Raw genomic sequence first — 16,254 nt, forward strand, 5'->3', positions numbered from 1 at the left:
TGAGCGGCGTCGGCGTAACCAAGGTCACCCCAAGGTCACGTGACCCCCCTCCCCCAAGGTCACCCCAAGGTCACGTGACCTTGCTTATTATGATCTGTCTTCCAAAGTTCTATTTTTGATGCTAAGTCTAGCTTAACAATACAATACCTCGGACAAAGACAACAAAAACAACGACGTCAAAACTGCTTTGACAAATGTGTTAAAAAAATATCGCTGCTATGAGAGCGGGCCGGACGAGAATTGTTCCAATCTAAAACTTTCTCAGGTCTCGGATAGAAGCAGTAACTGTGAGTAGCATCTCTCTCGTTGGATCTGCAAATAGGCGTATATAAATAGTGCATATAAGGCATCGTACATTTGCGTTCTAGAAAAACCTCAAGAACATGGCCATCTCGATGAAGAATCGATTTCGCAACATCTTCGTGCCCTTGGCGCTCATTTTTGGTAAGTACTCGAGGAGCGCTTTTGATATATTTTGATGCTTATTCTAGGTTTCGAATAGTAAATGTTCCGTCACAATCTAAGTGGGCTCATCCGAGTACTGTAATGATTTCATGGGAACTAGACTTGTGCCCGTTACTTAAAAATAGGATGGATTAAATAACAAAATACCGAGCCTCGAATATAATGGATTACCGTTATATTACTGTTAATGGATTACCATCAGTCTCTTGTAGATAAATTTAATTCCCACTTTCTAGAATCCGGTTCTTCTACTATGCCCTCAGCGAGAACGCCTACATGTTAGTCTTATGCCTTTTACATAACTCACTATTTCTAGCACCTACCATTGAACTAGAAATAACTACTATCATTAAATCCTTAGGGAATAGCGGTGCCTGTGGAGAAGATGGGCTATGTTCTAAGCCAATCAAAGCAGTTTCCTCTTTCATATCTACTCCGCTTTCGCATATCTGCAACCTTATTTTAAGTACCGCTATCTTTCCAGAAAAAAAAAATTAAAATAGCGAAGGTTTGTGTGATCCATAAAGGTGGTCCCCAGAATAATATGAATAACTATAGACCAATATCAGTACTTCCGGTCTTTTCTGAAGTAGTGGAACGCGTTATTTACAAACGTTTAAGTGATTTCTGTAATAAACAATATTATTACAAACAACCAGTATAGTTTCCAAAAAGGTAAATCAACTGAAATGGCACTGCTAAATAAAGCTTAGCCCGGGCTTTGCTCAACTGCCAAGACCCCAGTTTCATCAGACACGGACACACTTAGCACAGCCAGGCATACAGGGGGTCTGAACCCACGCCGGGCTCTGGGCTCATGGTGATTGGTAATGCCACTCACCAAACACCCGTAAGCGCACAAGTCTCCTGTGGCGACGCAACCGTGGAATAAGGCATTCAGTACATGAAGTAGATACTGATTTTGCCAAGCGAGAGATACACTTTAACTGAAAAAAATGAAGGCACAGCTCAGACACATGATGGATGCCCAAGTGCTCTCACGTCGAATGTACTTTACATGCTCCAAGTGAACTAATAGTCATCATAGATAAGCTCACAGCTTTCTAAGCCGAAATACCTTATAATGTCTTTTCCCTTGTATTTCTAATTAAGCGTGACACCTCTTTTTCAGCTACCAATAGAATGTGCATACGTGAAACCTATAACTTCATGCTAAGCCTGGGTGACTCCTGCTCCGGAGCGTGCTGGCTTGCTCAAAATGACATCACGCGAACGGCACAAGAGACGTGATCTCGCCGGATCTTGTAGAATGACGAAAGCTCAGGACGAACATAATTTCTAGTGTTTATGCACTTATCTAAGTTACTAATATCATTTACGACTGCCTGCCCGTGAATATCGGATTCGAAAGTGACCCCCCCATCGTCACCTACGGAAAATTGGTCAATCCGCAGCGGTTTGGGGTCGTCACTTTGCCCAAGGGTTAGTCATTCGCCCTTTAGGGTGGTCAAAGACCACTCCAAAGGACAAATGACAAACCTTTGGGCAAAATGGCGAATGAAAACGTCATTTTGACTACCCAGGGTAGTCATTTTGTTTAGAGTGTGATAAGAAAACACGCGTAATGAACGCACAACACAATCCGTGTTCCCCGGATTCACCAGAGTGATGAATACAAGTTTAAAATTTTCCTGATATTTTGAAAAAAATTGCCTTGCCGGTGGAACTTTCTGATAACATTTCCATTTCCCGATCGCTACCCGGGAAGGGGACGGCGCTCCAGCGGATCTGGTGTCTAATTTTTTAAAGTAGTAACTGGCAACAGGCAAAGTTTTGGGCTGCCGGGACGACTTGTTTTCTTCCTAACTAACAAAAGTTTACACCAATACTAGTGACCCAAGAAGTGGATGTGAAAAGGCAGCCCATAATATGACATGTGCTTTAGATTACTTTCCGATCATACACCTCTGCATGAATTCTCTACAAATAAGAAGAATAGCCCCTATTTATTTGATCATACAAAATGTGAGTCATGAGACCCGTGTTTTGTCCGGGTGGGGAGTTTGGACAAATAACGAATACCCGTGGTTGAAAAAACCCCGAGACTGCGGGTAAACGACACAACACTAAAAATAGAGACTTTTTAGTATTGTGTCGTTTACCCGCAGTCTCGGGGTTTTTTCAAGCATGTGCAATGTACACCAGCTCGTTTGCGCCCTTACATTTTGTTCAGCAACGAATACTCGATGGGAGTACAGCGGGACGGGTGCGTTGTGCTTGCACATTTATGAGCCGGAATTTTCGTTGGAGAGGTTAATTTAGTAAGCTATAGTCGATTTAAACACTTACAACACACCACAATATTGTGCCCGTATCCAAGAGAAGCGCAACCATTATTGAGGGTTATTTTATTGTTTTTGCATCTCTCCGTATGATATATATGTAAGCACAGCTTTTTTCCATGTACAAGTGTGTACATTTTAAATGCACTCGTGAGAAATGCGCAGTTATATTTTAATATCTTTATCTATAACAATCAATATGTGCGCGGGAGTTTTGTTCATAAAGAAGATCACGGACAATAAAGACAAACGTTCTTTTACAGCAGTTGCAGTGATAAAGCAAGTGTTTGCCGGCAGTTGTACCATAAGCCAACACAAATTCAAAAATGGCACTGTAAGTATTGCGAAACTCAGGGATAATTTATAAAAATTTAGAATGGAACTCGCTAAGTTTAATATGGGTATTTAGAATGCGTTATTTATAATTATGGTTGTTTAAGTAATTCTCAGTTTCACTTAATATTCAATGTAGCTAATTTGCAAAATATCCACACGAAGACTATGAATAAGTAAGGCTTGCATCCGTAACGAACTGGCTTTCTCATTTTTCTTGTTACATTTTGCTAAGTATTAAATGCATATGCTATTACTCACCGTCTGTAGCAAGACACAAAATTTGTTTTTAGATAGACAAGGTCCCTATAAGAAATGTTGGTGTCGTTCAAATATGGTGAAATGTAAACTTCTCGATTCAGTTTGAAATCACTTCTGTACTCCTTGAATTTGCATTACATATCATTCGAGACAGATATACATAAATATGATATTTTTTTTCATAATCAAGCCTGCCGCTGACCAGCACTCTTTCCACTTGTTTCAGATACTAGTAAATACCGAATGCAAAGTAAGCTGCTACGAAACAACCTTTTTTGCGGGTTCAAATGCAATGTGCATTGTAAGTCAGCTGAAACCTCATTATACAGCGTCAAATACGTCCTCTTTTTTTTTTTTTTGAATGCTATAGAATCCTATTACTTAAGTTTGGATTTTCTTGATGACATTGTGTATATGCTTAGTATGAAGGTTAAAAAAAACAAATAAATTCCGTTATTAAACTGGTCGTTCAAAGAGATGGAAAAGAGTTCTAAAATTTAGCTCTTCGCTATAGAAAGGCTCTTATTCAGAATTCACTGTCCTTCCTCTCATACTGCTCGCTTTCTTTACCTGTTCTATTATAAAAGGCATATCAGAACGAATAGTGCAACAGCTTGCTGTTTAAACCAGTCAAGTGTAAATTTATTTCTTGCTTCAAATAGTAAACTAAACGTTTTCATATTATTTTTCTTCAATTGTGCCAGTCCTGACAATTTTATCGTTATAACCTATAACCTATATATGGCCTTCTTTATATTTTTAACTGCAGTTCTAATATTCTCACAATGGGCACCTGCATGCGAAAATCAGAGTAGTAGCTCGTCTAATTTGGTTTATAGCAGTTACCTGAGCCTACTAAACCGCACGATAAATGTTTCTTTATATATATAAAATTTCTTGTATTTCGTTAGCCACATTCTAATTCACAATTATCAAAGTTACGTCTGAACATTTCAGGAAGCACAGGCAGCGAAAAAACTATGATCATTTGGATATTGGTGGGAACGCATTGATCTTTTACATGAACTTTTGGACTAAGTAGCACTGAAAAATGACAGGAAAATACAGAAACGTGTCAAACGCGAGATAGAAGGATCACAAGCGAATACCGCATAGCATCTGAGACAATGCATGCAACGTATATTGGCGCATCAAGAATTTGTACAACACTCAACACCATCAACTGCAACTCCATTCCTTGGAGGTATTTTCTGCAGTTCAATTTAAGCGAGTCATGTCTTGTTTCAGACATAATCTTAAAGAAAGGAGAAAATACATTTTGTTATATAAAAGAGAAACAAAAAAAAAAAGCCCAAACCTAGAGGAAAAGAGAAACACTAAGGCTGCTGATTCAATACCACATGGGATACAAGGCCTACACCTTCCCCTATCTCATGCCTGCATTATGTGCATAATGGATTTGCCACCGACCTTGCGACACCATCGCCCAAAGCGCGCATTTCAGCGTCTTTCAAAGAGCGCTACGTCAGCACGTTGCGATGCTCAAACGGACACGTCTGCCACCTTTCAAAAGTTCTCCTCAAGCTTGTGCGTATTTGCCGCTTGTGGCAGGTCGGGTATCCTAATGACATCCTGCGCAGGCCTTGCCTTCTAGGTGGTATATGCAAAATACAAGCGCACGGCGACACAAAGATGCCTATGTCAGCCGCCTTGTGGCGTACTGTCGTCGGGTTTGAACCTATTTGCAGCATTGGGGTGTCGGGGTCTGCTTACGACGACCTATTGAGTAGCCCCTGTCTTCTTTGTGCTATTGCCTGAGGCATTCCTTCCCCTTAAATTGCCCCAAGAGCGTATCAATACACGTGCGTAGTTATAGATACCTACGCTGCCAAAAAACAGTGTTTCGAAATTAAAAAAAATGAAAGCCGTTTACAACTCCCTGTAAGGCAGAATTAGAGCTCAGCTCTTGAGGATGAAGAGGGAAGGGTATTGAGGGGAGGGTATACCGCCCCTCCCTCCTCCTCACCACCACGACCTGCCTGCTACTCCCCGTCCGAGCGGCGTCGCCGTCGCCGTCGGCGTAGCCGTAAGGTCACGTGACCTCACGGGGGTCATGTGACATCACCGGGGTCACGTGACGTCACCGGGTCACGTGACCTCACGGGGTCACTTGAAGCCACCGGGGTCACGTGACCTCAGGGTTACGCCGACGGCGACGGCGACGCCCGCCGCTCAAGCCGGAAACGCGCGCCCAAGAGCTGCGCTCTAAAAAAAAAAAGCGACATTAAGCGTTTCGGGTTGGAAAGTTTGTTTGATTCTTGCAGCTTGCTGGAGTTTTATCACAGGTCGTAGCAAATAATTCTCTGGATAAACTGTGGATAAACAGACGACCTCATATTTTAGAGCGCAGCTCTTAGGGGCCCGTTCCCGGCTTGAGCGGCGTCGCCGTCGCCGTCGCCGTCGGCGTAACCAAGGTCATCCCAAGGTCACGTGACCCCTCCCAAGGTCATCTCAAGGTCACGTGACCCCACGTGACTCCCAAGGTCACGTGACCCCTCGAGGTCACGTGACCCCTCCCAAGGTCATCATCAAGGTCACGTGACCCCAAGACCCCACGTGACCCTTTGAAGGTCACGTGACCCCCAAGTCACGTGACCCCTCTGAGGTCACGTGACCCCCGAGGTCACGTGGTCTCGTCCCCAAGGTCACGTGACCCCTCCCAAGGTCATCTCAAGGTCACGTGACCCCAAGGTGACCCCCACGTGACCCCCAGGTCACGTGACCCCTCTGAGGTCACGTGACCCCTCTGAGGTCACGTGACCCCCCGAGGTCACGTGACCCCCCTCCCCGAAGTCACGTGACCCCCCCCCCCCCCCCCCCCGAGGTCACGTGACCGCCCCCCCGGAGCATATTAAAGAATGAGGGGAGGAGGAGGGGTCTACCCTCCCCTCAGTACCCTTCACTCCTCCTCCTCAAGAGCTGCGCTCCAATTTGGCGTTACAGGGATTTGTAAACGGCTTTCACTTTTTCTTCAATGGAACTGTAGAGGCCTCCTTCCGAATTATGACGATGTGAGCCAGCTGCTGGACGATCATGCCCCCATTGCATTTTGCTTGCAGGAAACACATCTAAAAGCCAACCACATTAATATATTAAAGTACTTTCAGGTATTTCGCAAGGACCGGATACAAGCACTTCATTCATCTGGAGGTGTTGCAGTTGTAGTGCAACGCTCAACTCCATGTAGCGAAGTGACTCTGCAGACTCCGCTGGAGGCTGTGGCAGCCCGCATTTTGTTAGATCGTATAATTACAGTTTGTTCTTTATATATACCCCCCAGTTATCAGCTAAAGATTGAAGAGCTTGAAGACCTTGTTAGTCAGCTTCCACCACCTTTTTTTATAGCTACCACTCATCCTGCATGAGAGTCACCACCAAAATCAAGTGATTTAGATTTTTTACGCCTATAAAGATCAAACCCTTTTGTATATTTATTATCTATTTGACCTATATTGCAGCTCTCGACTAAGAGTCAATGCAGGTGTGGTAAAAAAATTTAAATACCCATAAACCAACAACAAAGAAAGCGCTGTTAAAATACGATGTGGTTGAGTGCTTTAGCGAGACCAATGAGTTAACAAAAGTAACGATAAAATTTTATAAAATATATGCCAAACATTCTTAAGACCACGTGGGACCAACAAGCTGAAAGGAAGAACCTTTTCTTCAATTCTTCCTTTCCATTCGAGAAAGACCCTAATACTTTCTTTTGGGGAGTAAGTAGCTCAGAGCACCACCTCTTAGAGAAGAAAGGTATAGTGCTTAATTTTTCTGCCTCACTAAAAGAGGCCTCCATAAGGCACAGATTGGGCACGACTGCTACGTCAGCGATCGGCCACAACTTGTAACCGATCAGTGAGAACCCGAGTCCCAGCGGAACGCTGATGCCGCTGTCATATCCAATTTAAGCCCTACGATCGCCTGTTTTAGTGACGCTGAACAATTCAACGCTTTGGATTTCTTATTTAGGAGGTGTTTCCATAAAAAAAAAAAAAAACGCTCCTGTGAACAAAGGAGGAGAAAAGAGGGCGAAAGGGAAGGGAAGGAAACTGTCCAGCAGAAGATGACTTTGTAGGGCGGCCTTTATAAGATTCCGTGTAATGAATTCTTGATGATCCCATGGCGACAAAGCGACACATTTGTTACAACAAATATTAAAATTTGAAGACAAATAAATGCATGTTTATCTTTCTGTATCAATTGATGACCCAACTTATAGCATTTGAGTATTGATCCGTGAAAACCAGTGCTATCCCGAGGTGGAACTACTGATGGCCTTAAATGCAAATGTTGCAGCCCGTTTCTAGACGCCTTCCTCTAAGCTTAAAGGGATACTGAACCAAGGAATTTAGTGTCCATAATAAGTGGCGCACGTTCTTTCCACGAGCCAGCAGCCGCTGGTGTGCGCGAGCACACGCAACGAAAATGACGTCAAAGACCTCCATTCGCGTTTAAAGGGGTATCCACACGAAGGAGAACTCCGCGGACGGATGTCGTGACGTCAACATCCCGGGAAACTCCGTCCCCGGCTCCGCCGCGTGCACCTGCGGAGCTTTCGTGCTGTCAGCACAAAACCTCCGCGCCTCCGCCACGGAGGAGAACGCGCCGCGAGGTGTCCAAAAGGGATGACGTATGTCTCACGTGATGCGCGATCCGCGGAGGAACGTGGCGGATTTCTCCTTCGTGTGGATCCCCCTTTATAGCCGATTCACACGACGGACTGATCCGCGGACGGATTGGTCACGTGACGACATATCCGCGGTTCGTCCTTCTCCCAAGCGCATCCACACGAGGGAGACGACGAGCAGACGCCAGTGAGGACGGACCGAACCTGTTCGCACCCCACAGTGCCGCGAAACTCCAACATCACACAGTAGCACCGTACGTAATTGTCCAAGAGAGAAATCGACGGTTGCTACCGCGATAAAGAATCGTACGCCGCTGCTACCGACAGATTGAGAACAAAACACCGGGACAGGCTTCGCGCGAAGCGCCACTAACTTTACTAACCCAAAGCATGACAGTGACACAGGCATGATCCTGCCCGAGAAAGCTTCGGCGTAGACGCGACGAACTTCTGGGCTCGCTGAGGGGCGTTTGGAGATGCCTTCACACACTCCGCGCTCGTGCACAACACTCAAGCACACCACATCCACAAGAGAGGGCTTGCTCGGTGAAATCCTGATTGGACGTGCAAGAATTATCGCGGCGTGCTAGACTAGTTTTGACGGGAGCTTCTTTACACGGACCCGGAGGAGCACCGGAACCTGCGTCGCGTCAGCCGGACAAAGTTTCTGGAGTTTCTCTCACGCGTGGAACCAAGAATCGTACGACAAAATGAACCAACAAACGCACAAAACGCAACGACGTGCCATTTTTGTTTTGAACGCACAGAAGCAAAATACCAAGAAAACCGTGTACCGTTGCCAGACTAAATGCTTTCCAAGTCAGTCTGCCGCCAAACGTCCGCGAGTGAAAAAGGCGCTCGACTTTATCAGTCCGCGCCTCAGCGAAGAAGGCGCGGATCGCAGGAATCGGTGACGTGCCGGTCACGTGGTACACGGTCCGCGGACGAAAATCACGATTTGGTCCGTCGTGTGAATCGGCTATTAAGAGGACAGTGAAATGTATGGGCTTTGAGCCAAAGGAGAATAAAGACAGACTTTTCATCTCTACAAGTGAAAGCTACGTGCTTGTTAGGCCAATTAATCGCTTGTAGATGTCTGTGTAGATGAAAAACTTGTCTTTATTCTCTTTTGGCCCGAGGCCCATACATTTCACTGTCATCTTAAGCGCGAATGGAGGTCTTTGACGTCATTTTTGTTGCGTGTGCTCGCGCACACCGGCGGCTGCTGGCTCGTGGAAAGAACGTGCGCCACTTATTACGGACGCTAAATTCCTTGGTTCAGTATCCCTTTAATTCATCTGCGGTGTGTGAAAAAATATGTAAACATTGCTTAAACTAAGACGCGTAAAAAACGTTTTCAGTAACTGAGATTTATCCTAAATGTGCCATCTTATTCGAGTTGTAGAAAAAATAAATGTTAATTTTTTAACATTGTAGTATACTTAATAAACAGAAATTACAGCGGAAAGTTTTATTTTGTATATAAAGACAAAGGCACGCCATAATATATTATTTAATTTTCATGCATATGTTTTTTTAATGTTTTTCAGTTGAAGCATAAAGGTTATGGGTATCTGTTTACTATCGTAACTGGAATGTGTAGTAATGGGGTGTGCGAAGAAACGGACGATGGAGAAATATACAAACGAGAACTTGAAGAGCCTTTGTGGGACGTCTACAACCGTAAGTGATTTTTGAATAGGTCGGTTAAGTGCAACTGGTAATATTATAAATTACTGCGTTTAGCTATCTTTTTTTACATTAGGTGGAATAAATCGCTTTCTGAAAGTAATTTCTGATTTCTGATGTGCCTAAGAAATTATAAGGTTTCAAACTAAAACGTTTCTCACAATTTTAATTTAATATATGCACTCTCTAAAATACAAAGAATGTTGCTACAAAACGAATAGATATATTAATTACTTCATGAAAGCAAGCACGTTTAAATAGTACAACTGTTTATTTTCTTTTACCCACAAATGTTATTCGTGATAGGATACCAGATTCAGCTTTTTCAATTTTACAATGTTCGACAGCGAATTAATTACGTGTACGATTATAGTTTGGCAATCGCCTGTTTTGCCTTACCAAGAAGGATCTTTTCTTTTTTGTTACGTAGACTATATTTACTCTTTTCATGTCAAGGTTTCAGGTCGGGTTTTACACACGTTTTAAAAACGAAAAAAAGTTCCTTCACAAAAGCGACTTTACGGTTTCAAGTAAAAACAGATTCGGAGGGCGTAGAGGCGTGAAGTTATGATAAGTATGCAGTACATTATGTAATCAAAAATTTATTGTGGCTTAAAGATCACGTATATGGGAAAAAAAGAAAGATCAATAAACGTCTGCTAGTTTCAACTTTCCTTGACTGCCGAAAACTATATATTTTTTGTGTTCTTCGTTTCTTGGTTTCCTGGGGCGTTACAAGTTGCTCCGAGTATGAAGGATGAGAATTTGAGTCCTGATATGCGGGTTTGATTCGGTCCATGGCGACGATTTCTCGGTGTCCGTGAATGTCAAGAGTCATGTTCTTGTCGGTGCGCTCGAGTATCTTAAAGGGTCCCTCGTAAGGTGGCGTGAGACTTTTCTTCTTGACTTCCTTTCGGACGAATGCGTGGGTGGCAGTTTTCAATTCTTGACTTACGAAGATCTTCTGAGAATGGGGCATCCGAGGTTGTGTGGGCTTGAGTTCTTGCATGAAGTGCCTCAAGTCGTCTAGGTACATTTGGTGTGGAATTGTTGGAGTGCACTTGGTAATATCGAAAAATTCTCCAGGGAGTCTGAGTGGCGATCCATAAACCAATTCATCCGAGGTGCATTCCAGGTCTTGTTTGAAGGCGGATCGAATGCCGAGAAGGACGAATGGGAGATGGTCGACCCAGTTGAGACGTCCATCTCGTGCTGTGATTGCGGCCTTGAGCTGTCGGTGTAACCTCTCCACCATTCTATTGGCTGACGGGTGGTATGAGGTAGTGTGCACGTGGTGCATGCCGAGGAGCTGGGCTAAGGCAGCAAACAGCGAGCATTCAAATTGGCGTCCCCGGTCCGTAGTGACGGTGGATGGACATCCGAAGCGGGATATCCAGATGTCGATAAAGTTCTTGGCGACTGTCTCGGCAGTGATGTCGACCAGGGAAGTGGCTTCGGGCCACCTGGTGTAGCGGTCGACGCAAGTCAAGATGTACGTGTAGCCTCGGCATGATGGCAGGGGGCCCAAAAGATCGAGATGAACATGGTCGAACCGTGCCGAGGGGGCACGGAATGGCCTCAAAGGTATGACAGTGTGTCGGCTCACCTTAGAGCGCTGACATTGAAGGCAGCTCCTGGCCCAACCTCGCACATCCACGTTCATTGTAGGCCACACATAGCGAGCTGTCACCAGTCGCTGCGTGGCTCGGATGCCCGGGTGGCTGATGTTGTGGATGTGGTCGAAGACCTGCCGACGAAGTGCCAATGGGACGAAAGGTCGAGGATGCCCCATGCTCATGTCGCAGAGGATGGCACCGGTGCAGTGAGGGAGGGGAATCCGCTTCAACATTAAAGACTTCAGCGTCTCAGGGTGGTTGTTCAATTCAGGGTCGTCTTGTTGCGCGGCAGCGATGCGTTCGAAGTCTACTCCTCCAGAGACTGCTGAAAGTGCTTCGACGCGGGAAACAGCGTCCGCTGCAGAGTTGTCTTCTCCTTCGATGTGACGGAGATCTACCGTGAACTCTGAGATGTAGGCGAGTTGTCAGATTTCTCGGGAGCAGTAGGCGGTGTGATTTCCATGAAACGCGTAAGTCAAGGGCTTATGGTTCGTTAGGACGTGGAACTCGTGACCTTCCAGGATATACATAAAGTGCCGAAGGGCAAGGTAGATGGCAAGGAGTTCTCGTCCGAACGTACTATATCGCGTTTCCGCAGGTTTCAGTTTCTGAGAAAAGAAACCTAGTGTCCTCCACTGGCCGTCAAGAAGCTGCTGTAGTACAGCACCTACAGCTGTACTGGACGCGTCGGTCATGAGACGGGTACACACTTAAAATGTTTACACCCTTATTCGTGTAAATGGCTCGTCCTCTGGCTAACGCCTTTATTCGTGTAAGGGTGTTAGCCGCTGGAGGTGGTAAAAATCGTGTTAACTGCTAACACCCTAAAAACAATATGGCGGTCAGTATGCGACAGGCGATACGAGCCTGGCGAGCCGTACGCGGCTTCTCGCCGGAGCAAGAGCATACGGCTCGCACGCTCGTTTGGTGTCATCTGTAGGCGCAAAAAACTTTCCAAACATCTCTATGTCCAAGCGCCAACACCGCAAATAATACGAGTAAGGCCGAAACCGCTGGAGACTGAACAGCCGAGACTGTCGCTGAAGTCTCGCTCGGCCTGCTCAATGCCGGTCGCATTTTCATCGCACCAGAAGCGCTTATAAAGAAGGGATAGCTTTACAAAACACTGACAGGCTGGCTTTATTGAACAAAACGCCCACTTGCCGTGGACGACAAGTTGACAACGAATCGCTCCGACACCCTCTGTCGACAGCGGCTAGGAGGTATCGCACTCGCGCTCCGTGTGGCTCTCGATTAACTATTGCCTGTGCTCACCTCTGTTACGTGCGTTATCCACTCATGAACGTTTGTGCGTGAACAGCGGCATTCAGCACCTAGAACAAGCGCTGGGGAAGCCACCTAACCTCCTTTTGTTGCAATCAGGAAGCATAACGGCGACACAGCTACCAGCGGAACCGAACAACTCGGAGCGATCAACACGACGGATGGATAATGGCATCCAGCCCTCTAATAGTTATAGATCACCAACCGCCACACTTTTCAAATTGGGCGGCGACAACCCCCATCTAGCGACGAAAAAAAAAGTGATAAACATTTGAAAAAAGAAAACAGCGGTATTTTCGCTACCCACCGCGCTCCTACATTTACTCACGACATGGGCATACACACAACACTGTACATACACACGGGGACACAAGCACTGATCAATTGCACAACACTCACCAAATAGTACATACATCCTACTTATACAAACCAACAAGTGCCCCGAGCGGTATATATGCCCTCCTATTTCGCGCATCGGTTAGCCCAGTGACCACGCTAATCTTAATCAAGATATGAAAAGATTACGCCAATTTTATTTTTCAATAATATTTTTTCTGTATTTGTCTTAGGTAGGTACACATATCCGTTAATAACTTCTTACAGCATAATGTATTATAATGATACGCGCCTAACTTCTAGTAACTCAACGTGAGTGACGAGAAAAAAAAAATCGTGTGAATTCTGTCTGGCAACCACACTCGCGGCGTGGTTGCTATGGCGACGCTGTCGGTACGCGCGCCGGCAGCCGTCCAGCTGGTTCAGCTGTTCGGCTACGGCCGAGTGCGCGAGTCCACGGTGAACGCCGCGAGCGCAATCGAGAAAACAATGCGTCGACTACTGAAGCTGCACGTAATCGAGTTTCCGCCCGTTCGCTGCCGAATTCTTCGTAGTCTTCTTCCGCCCGTTCGAAAGGGAACAGCCTACCAGTTCGATTACCGCCGTGGCTTCAGTGGCTTCATCTTCGGAGGGAACTGTCAACTGAATTAGTTCCAAAACGCGGGTGCATCAGGCAGCGCAACGTGGCGCGGTACACGCACAAAGTCGGTAAGTAAACAAAACACTCAATGCCGTTCCATTCTTTTTTTTTTTTTTTTAATTTACGGGGGCGCGCGGTGTTTCTGGGTGGCTCAAGGTATGGGAAAGCAACCGGAAAAATCGGCGCCTGATCGACCATGGGGTGAAAATTTCAAAGCGTATCTTATGCAAAAGACAGCGTTTGCCGGCGGAAGACTCGGTCGTCCGTAACGAACAGATTTTTAGCATTTTTAAGGATGTTCTAGCTGCAAAAGAAAGGAGCGCCTTAAAATTTCACAAGGTAAAATACACTGCTGAGGAAACGACGATCTTTGCGTGCAGGCGCCGATTTTTCCGGCAGAGTTTAGCGCGCTGTGAAATGCAGTGTGCACCTAGGGAGAGTTTTGGCATAATATAATGTTACTCATTGGAAATAAAAAAAGAAAAAAGAAATGCTGGCATCATATGCTTACACACTCTTAGTCATTTTTGGAATCTTAACTACCCTTTTTGTGGCAGGTATTGGACACCAGCACATTTTACGTAGGAACGAAAAGTGGAATCCGGCCAATTCCCTTCCACATTAACATCAAATGAGTGCTGTGAAAGCAAAGAAGAAAGTGAGGGTGAAACAGTTCCTGCAGTAGTAAGTGCCAGAAACAAGAAAAGTGCCCCGAAGTGGAAAATATACTCCCTTGAAAAGGATCCAAAAGAAATAGAGGTTATCAGGTATACCGCCGAGCGTCACAGACCTGGACACTCCATTTCAGTTTTTTAAATACCCATGCCCTGATGAGCTGTTTACAGCGATATTTGAGGGGACCATCCTGTATTGAACTCAATGCCACCATAAACACCATTTTCGGGTTCTGGTCACACCTCCACGCAGGATGTCCTGCTTCAGATCAAGGAGGATATCCTTGACAGAATCTCCTGTACGACAACGCGGGCGGTCCTGGCCCTGGATATAAAGGGCGCCTTTGACAACGTCAGTCACATGCTGGTGTTCGAGAACTTGGCCTCAACTGGGTGCGGGCCCCGGATGTATGATTATGTGCGGGACTTCCTGAGCAACTGGATGGCCACCATCGGAATCGAGTCCATCCGCACAAGCACCATCCCGATACCGAGCAAGGGCAACCGGCAAGGCTCGGTCCGGTCACCCACCTTGTTACCTGGCGATGTGCAAGCCGCCTCCTCTACTGGAACGGATTCCCCGGATGAAGCATACACTCTATGCCACTCTATGTGGACGACCTGACGATTTGGGCTACGTCGGGATCGGACAGCGGGAGGCAAGACTTCCTCGAAGAAGTCATTGAGACGGTGCAGAACTACCTCGAGGCCGGCAACCTCCAGCGCGCCCCCGATAAGTCTCAGCTGTTGCTCCTCCGCGCGGGCAAGCCAATTCCCGAAGAAAAAGAAGGCGGACATCCGCCTCACGTTAAAGGATGGTACCCCCGTGCCGGTGGTGAAGCGGGTTCGGATCCTGGGGCCTTCACCTCCAGCGGGACGGCGGAGCCAAGTACACGGTCGACCGACTCGTGAAGACAACCACGCAAGTCATGCGCATGGTGAGAAGGATAACGAGTCACAGACACGGGCTCGAGGAGTCGGACCTGATCCGGCTGACCCAACCACTCGTCGTGAGCCACATCGCCTGCGGAAATCCGTATCTCAACCTGCTGTCGAGAGGTAAGGGCAAGATGGACGTGATTATTCGCAAGGGGTACTAGCTGGCACTGGGGGTGCCGCCGTACGCGTCGAACGCCAAGCTCCGGCGGCTAAGTGTAAACAACACCTTCCAGGAACTCATCAACATGCACCTAGCCAGTCAGTGGGAGCACCTGGCCCTCACACTGAGTGGGCGGCATGCCCCGAGCTCGCTCGGCATCCCCATCCCCGCATCGCAATGCAAGGCTATCCAGCTGCTGCTGGCCCTTTGCGACAAGATCCAGGTGGCACCAATCCCGTGGAAGCTGAACCTTTCTTTGCATCCAGGTCGCTGGATGGCTCCCGGTCCCTTGATTCCGCTTGGTCCCGTCGTGTAGCATAGGGCCCCTGGTAGCAATTGGTTGCTAGCCCAGCATTTAAGCATACTCCAGCCTTTTTGTATGTAAAGCAAAACAATTACTGCAACTGAATACTTCTTACCTGACAATAATCGTAGTTTGCACTGCTCAATGCCCTTTTGTTTTATCTAAAATACCGCAACTAAGTACTCCGAGTACTGGTCGGAGCACTGCAGTGCAGGTGAAGTTTCTACTTCAACTGTTGCCCTTCTGTTTTATCTAAAGTACCGCAACTAAGTACTCCGAGTACCAGTCGGAGCTCTGCGGTGCCAGGTGAAGTTTCTGCTTATAAAAAAGTGTCTGCCCAAAAGCTTGCTTCGGTATCACGAGCTGCAACAGGAAGCCTGATGCAGAGGCTTTAAGAGCAAGCTCCATGCTTTGAATGTTGCTAAGCATGCGCGCTTGTGCAGTGCAACTGTCGTTCAGGACAACGTGCTCATTCTTGGCCTTTCAGTTTCACTTGCACTTAAAGGGATGTTGAACCGAAATCTGGATTCCATAAAACATGGCGGCAAAAGCGTGTAACAAGATGCTACAAACACCAAAACATCACTCATACAGCGATATTT

At 46.4% G+C, this 16,254-nt stretch overlaps 1 protein-coding gene across 1 annotated transcript in view; it reads left to right on the forward strand.

The window, feature by feature from the left end:
* The first annotated feature begins 383 nt into the window (after window positions 1-383).
* The window catches only part of LOC115314811, a 90,050-nt gene continuing 74,179 nt past the window's right edge, over window positions 384-16,254 (forward strand). The window contains exons 1-4 of the mRNA XM_040207718.1: window positions 384-444; window positions 3,032-3,102; window positions 3,589-3,663; window positions 9,561-9,693. Coding sequence (XP_040063652.1) covers window positions 384-444; window positions 3,032-3,102; window positions 3,589-3,663; window positions 9,561-9,693 — 340 coding nt within the window. The remainder of the gene's footprint in view (window positions 445-3,031; window positions 3,103-3,588; window positions 3,664-9,560; window positions 9,694-16,254) is intronic.

Source organism: Ixodes scapularis, unplaced genomic scaffold, assembly GCF_016920785.2.
Source record: "Ixodes scapularis isolate PalLabHiFi unplaced genomic scaffold, ASM1692078v2 PGA_scaffold0__279_contigs__length_252992795, whole genome shotgun sequence".
Classification (NCBI taxonomy): Eukaryota; Metazoa; Arthropoda; class Arachnida; order Ixodida; family Ixodidae; genus Ixodes; species Ixodes scapularis.